The sequence below is a fragment of the Salvelinus alpinus genome, chromosome 3 (genome assembly GCF_045679555.1).
Source record: "Salvelinus alpinus chromosome 3, SLU_Salpinus.1, whole genome shotgun sequence".
Classification (NCBI taxonomy): domain Eukaryota; kingdom Metazoa; phylum Chordata; class Actinopteri; order Salmoniformes; family Salmonidae; genus Salvelinus; species Salvelinus alpinus.
In genome coordinates, this window is record NC_092088.1 from 20,684,607 (window position 1) to 20,691,093 (window position 6,487).

The 6,487-nt window shown below is 42.7% G+C and overlaps 1 protein-coding gene across 2 annotated transcripts in view; it reads left to right on the forward strand.

Annotated features, from left to right (window-relative positions):
* LOC139570227 (ETS translocation variant 4-like) overlaps nucleotides 1–6,487 on the forward strand; it is a 29,083-nt gene extending 22,596 nt beyond the window's left edge. For both annotated transcript variants that reach the window (XM_071391922.1, XM_071391923.1), the window contains 5 exons: nucleotides 1,500–1,568; nucleotides 2,817–2,864; nucleotides 4,053–4,225; nucleotides 5,717–5,818; nucleotides 6,020–6,487. In XM_071391922.1, the coding sequence (XP_071248023.1) occupies nucleotides 1,500–1,568; nucleotides 2,817–2,864; nucleotides 4,053–4,225; nucleotides 5,717–5,818; nucleotides 6,020–6,247 (620 nt within the window). In that variant the 3' untranslated portion in view covers nucleotides 6,248–6,487. The remainder of the gene's footprint in view (nucleotides 1–1,499; nucleotides 1,569–2,816; nucleotides 2,865–4,052; nucleotides 4,226–5,716; nucleotides 5,819–6,019) is intronic.

Sequence of the window (6,487 nt, forward strand, 5' to 3'; positions counted from 1 at the left end):
TGAGTAAAAGTCTAAAAGTATTTGGTTTTAAATATACTTAAGTATCAAAAGTAAATGGAATTGCAAAAAAATATATATACTTAAGTATCAAAAGTATGAATATTAAAAAATTCCTTATATTAAGCAAACAAGGTGACACAATTAAAAAAATGTATTGTTCATTTACAGATATCCAGGGGCACACTCCAACACTCAGACATAATTTACAAGCAAAGCATTTGGGTTTAGTGAGTCTGCCGGATCATAGACAGTAGTCATGACCAGGGATGTTTTCTTCATAAGTGCGTGAATTGGACCATTTTCCTGTCAAAATGTAACGAGTACTTTTGGGTGTCAGGAAAAATGTATGGAGTAAAAAGTACATTATTTTCTTTAGGATTGTAGAGAAGTAAAAGTAAAAGTTGGCAAAAATATAAATAGTAAAGTAAAGTACAGATACCCAAAAAAACGACTTTAGTACTTTAAAGTATTTTACTTAAGTACTTTACACCACTGCTGAAATGTGACCAAAATTATAGATAAGCGCGCCACTAGCACATAGGCAGTTATGTGTTTCAGGCTTGTGAATAAATTTGTCTTTTTCATATTCAAATGTCCATCTAGTAAACTAATGTGTGCCATTGTGTTGTGTGAAAGACACAAAATGGCTACGAAAGCTGGCGACACCAGCCAGCACACAATTTGACCCTGGTGCTCTCGTCCCAAATCTTCCCATCACTCCCCAGTGGCAGTCTTCCCTGGCTGGCAGTGATATTATTTACAGTGTGATAGAGTGCTGGCCCGGAATGGAGGGTCTGATATACCCCAGTGACATCCTATCACAGCCACAGCACTGCAACTGCACTCTCCAGGAGTGAGTCACCAGGCTAACCACACCACTGAGAGGCAGAAGAGGCAGGAGACTAGAGCTGCTGCACCTTTCACCCACTCTGGCTTCCTCTTGCCATTCATGCACTCACTCACACAGGCACACATACTGTACACTGTATAGGCGATAACAGCAGTTTGCAGTTTGTCACCAACCCGAGCGCAGCCATTAGCAACAGGCAGAAACATCTGAGGTTTTCAATTAATAAAGCTTCAGGAAATGGACATTTGATTCGGAATTTGATTCGGGATCGATAGAAGTATGAAGAGCCCATCCATTTGCAGTGTGGGATGGTTGAGTCAGGTAGAGGTGTGTACAGGTGGATGGACAGAGTGCTGACAATGCAGACTCACATTCTCTACCAATACACTAAACTATACTGCTGCTCCTCCCTAGGAGCTAACTCATGGCCTAAAAATGCTGTCGGAGACAAGTGATATGAAGACAAATTAAGGTTTTGTCCTTGCGATAAAAAAAAATATGCACATTAATACTCTTTCTCCCCATGGATATTGGCCTAGTATATATAGACTGAGGAAGGAAATCCATCTGTACACTGAAAACTATTTTACTGATTGTTCTGATACACTGCATTGACCAATAGGTGTATGCTTGTGTTTCTGTCCTATAGATGTGCCTCGATGTCCTTCCATGTACCACCACAACGAGGGGTACCCCAACCCCCAGCACAACAATGAAGGTAAGCAAAAACATGTCTGGTGAAATTCCTTATCACCTGTTATATGCATGTATAAGCCCGTCGTAGATACTACATAGACATCTATGACAAGTGTTATAATGCATTATGACTGCATGATCATGTTGTTGTTTTTTACATGCATGCCTTATTACCAAAAGTCTGTGCCAATGGTTCATGGCACTGAAGATAGGATGGGGGATACTACATGTACTGAATCTCCCTCTCCTATTCCTTAATTTAAATGAGGCCTGGCTACTGGCTGTAGCTTTGCGGTCATTGGCTAACCAGCCCAGAGTGTCCGTATTTCCATTGGCTAACTGGCGGTGTGTCTATATTTCCATTGGCATAGGCTCTGGCCTTCTCCCATGCCCCAAGAATCCCTGAATAAATATTACTCCACGAACAAGCCAGAGTATTTTTCCTTGAGAAAAGAAAAACAATCCTCCTCTTCACTCCCTTTGTTTGTCACACCATTTTGGGTCATTCTAGTTCTTGTCCAGCATCATTTCCTAAATAAGTGAGCATTCAGGAATTGCTCTTGAACAGCCAATCACAAAACAGATTGTATTATTAAACAGGCCTTCTGCAGTTGCTTCATCCATTTTAGCCTTTTAAATGAGTGATATATACCCATTGATTCTTGAAGAATATAACTTAAAGATGCCTCCTTTAAAAAAAAAATGTATTTAACCTTTATTTAACCTTCAGTTAAGAACAAATTCTTATTTACAATGACGGCCTACAATGACGGCCTACTCATGAGCTTAGTTTAACTGTTGTACCCCATCAGAACCCAAGATATACATTTGTTTAACATGTAAACAAACACTGTACAGTCTCAAAACAAAACTATAATGTTGATATCATGGATGGTCAGTCCTTGTATCCATAGCTCTGTCTATGCGTTTGAGAGTGGTTAAATATCTCCAGACCCATCCCTCAGCCTTTTACCAAACCAGTGTTGAGGTACCCCTTTAAGAATCACAAGAGTATTAGACACTTAAAATCAAAAGTATTATTAAAACAAAAGTAAGAGGGAAGATGGAGTCCTTTAGAGATATTTAGTGTGAGGAATCCTCCCCTTCTCACTAAGTGCTCTACACATTCTTGTTGAAGTGTAAGAGATACATGAACCCAATATAGTCATTCATTTTGTGAAAATGTGATCCGAGATATGGCATGGTGAACAAGCTATAGCAACACAAGACCACTTTAAACACTAATAACAACCCCTGTCTTTTCTTACAGGCTATCTCTTTGAAAACGACTCCCGTGTCGTTCCTGAGAAATTAGAAGGTGAGTCTTACAACTCCTTGCACACTCCAATCCACTCCAATAGGTGTCACTGAGATCAGATAATGGTTATTAATGATGGCACTGGGGGTGTCCACTGTCAGTTCTCCATAGGAGAGACATAGAATCCACTCAATCACACCACGTGGCTCTCCGTTTGGGATCGAATACCTATCGCTCACATTAATCTTCCCCAGTACGTGTATCGGTATCAGCACTACATCACTGCCAATAGTATCAGATAAAGTATAGCTGAACAATAAGCTTTAGAGTTATTTTTTTTGCGTAACAGGCTCCTGGTTGGAGCTGAGTTAGTGGGTTTTGTTTCCCGTGCTTGAGGTAGGGACCGGGCTCCTGTGTCATGGGGAGCAAGGTGATAGTCAGTTTCCCATGGTGCGCTGGGGTGACTGATGTGAGGGGAGAGCCTGAGGGCTCCTGCACAGGTTGAACTGGCGAAACACACCGGGTTAGAGTGACAGCTACTTACAGTGACAGTCCCCATGTTCCCACACTCATAGAACTGTATATTGGCACCATTCCCTGCTTCTCATGATAATTAACCAATCAACTGTCACTCACAATGTTGCAGTTACTACAGTATCTTAAGCCTGTCAAGACAGCTATTGATTGGACTCAAACAAAATTACAGTCTTATCCTTATCCTATTAGTAATGTTAAGCAAGCTTTGACCACATTGCCATACCTGTCATTAGCTGTCCTATGTCAATGGTAGGGCTGTGATGGTCATGGAACTTTGGTTGCCGGTTAATGGTCAGTCAAATGACCACTGTTATAATCGTTTGAATAGCAAAATAAATAACTAATTCTAATAGATTCATTTATTTATTATTAAGAAGCACATTTTCTCCTCCACTCCTGACTACATGGGCTGCAGCTGCAGGGAGGGGGGCGTTGCCTAGGCAACCAAAGACTTGTTTGCTACAACACCTTGCTTGTTTCAGCAAGGAGCAACAAAGTTTCAACACGTTGTAAGAAATCCATGTTACCACAGAAACAGACTCAACCGCACTAATTCCCAGAATTGTTTTTGTTTTGTTACGGCAGTTATAATTGTCTGTTACACGATTATACAGTATTTGTACCACCCCTAGTCAATGGTAGCTGCATACTTCCTCAAACAGTCTGAGCCTCCAGCCTAGTCCAACCTCCAGCATCCCTGTTCCTCTCCAGGTGAGGTGAAGCAGGAGGGTGGTAGCGTGTTCCGTGAGGGGGCCCCCTACCAGCGCCGGGGATCCCTGCAGCTCTGGCAGTTCCTGGTGGCCCTGCTGGACGACCCTGGCAACGCACACTTCATCGCCTGGACCGGCCGCGGCATGGAGTTCAAACTCATCGAACCTGAGGAGGTAAGGCCCAACCTACAGTAACTAGATCTACAGTTACGTCATATTATAAGTCCATTTGGGATCTTTGCTCTATGTTGAAAAAAGCAAGAAGTAGAGTTCAAACTCATCAAGCCAGAGGGGGTAAGGCCCAACCTTAACCCTAACACAACCAGGGTCTAGACTAGCTAAATCTACAGCATTTCTGTTACGTTTCTGTTAAGTCCATTTGGGATCTTTGACCGTTGTTTAGAAACATTAGAAGTAGCTTAAATTCGCTTGCTATATGCTGCGGGGTCAGTCAGACGTAAGAGGTCTTTAATGCTGATCGTGTGTTGTCGAGAATAACGTTTCAATGTTTGAGATTGTTCCTCCCTCCCCCTCCCCACTTCTATACAATCCCTCTTGGGCCATGCACTGATCTAAACTGCCAGGCGCCCATTAGCCTCCATGCATTATTTACCAATCGTAACAGTAGATACACACACAAAATGGAGGAAGAGTTTCATCACCTAATATTCACTCCTTACATCACATTACCCATAAGTCAATGAAATGTATGAGAGGCGCTTTTGAAGTTGAGGGCTGTTGACTTAGAAATTCCTTTACCTGTTTGAATACACTTCTAAGACGTTTATTTATAAGACATTCTGATACAATGACACTTCCATTATCTGGTAGCTGTACGTAAATAATTAATACTGCAAGGTTTTTACAAGAGCAATTAAGGTTGAGTGTGCACTCAGGAACAAAGAGAGGAGTCTGCTCTGGGACACTAGCATTCCCTTAAACCCTCTGAGTCAGGAGTCTAATATGCCTCTTCTACACTGAACTCTTCCTAGTGACCAGAATGTTTGTCAACAACACAAAGCTCATACACAGCGGTTTCACTTCACACTCGCTTGGAGATGTGAGACTTTTCATAGGTATTGGAATTAACAGGCCGCTCAACGGAAGGTTGAGACAAATTTCACGCCGCCGCCTCAATGAGAACCAGGCACCAGACTCTTATTTCACTGCGTACATTGTGGGACTCTGTTTGCATTCAAGTGGTGATGGGTTACATAAAAAGGAAGTGAATCCACATGTGGGGACTCGCCCTGCTTTTGACATGATGAGTCAGTTAGCTCGGAGAGGAAGAGCATTTCAACTGGTCACTGAGGACCCCCTAGTGGTGGCAGTAAAACGTTGCAGGCTGAAGCAAGAAAAATGGTGGTGTTGTTCCTTCTAGGGCAGATTATTTGGAATTCATTCATATTGGTTCCTGAGTGAAAGTCCTTACTCCATCTAAACTCAATCTATATAATAAAGTATAATAGGAGTGTCCTTTGACAGATGCTAAAAACGTTGTCTCCTTTAATGTGTGTTCATTCACCTGTAAAGATCAGAGGGTCTATCCATTGGAGCTGAACAGACCCAGATGCAAAACCACCTCTCTCTCTTCTCCCTATGTTCCCTCCCTCCCCTCGCTTTCTCTTATCCCTCCCTCCTCTCTCGTTCCCTCTCTCCTCTCAGGTGGCCAGGCTGTGGGGCATGCAGAAGAACCGTCCAGCCATGAACTACGACAAGCTCAGTCGCTCTCTGCGATATTACTACGAGAAGGGAATTATGCAGAAGGTACAAACTAAGGCTTGACTCAGCAGTTCCGATATGTCTCTGAGAATGGAGAGACTGCCTATCAGTTTGTTGGCTCTTCAATTCAATTTGGAAGCAATGTTTTTATATGAAATGGGTTATTTGTTCCGTACTTGCATTAGTATAACAACACCAACGAATGAACATGTCTAACAGAGAACTCCCTTTCCTCTGTGTTTGCAGGTGGCAGGGGAGCGCTATGTTTACAAGTTTGTGTGCGAGCCCGAGGCCCTCATCTCCCTGGCCTTCCCCGACAGTCATCGGCCCGGCCTGAAGGCCGAGTTTGAGCGCTACGTCAACGAGGAGGACACCGTGCCCCTGTCCCACATGGACGAGAGGGCATCCTACCCCCAAGAGCAAGCCCCACCAAACATGGGCGCCCAGCCCTACTCCAAAGGCTACATGTACTAATGCTACGACCCCATCCTCCAAATTCTCTCTGTAATATCCCATAATACCCACCTATTGCACATGCCCACCCCATTCACTTGTATATAAGGCTATGGTGTTTTTTTGTTTTTGTTTAAATTAATCTCATTAGGGATTTTTGAGTTTTTAAGAGCTGCATTCCTCTCACTTCTGAGGCCTATTCAATCCATACACATGACTGTGGTTAAAGAGATTGCTTAATAAAGACACATTATTACTACT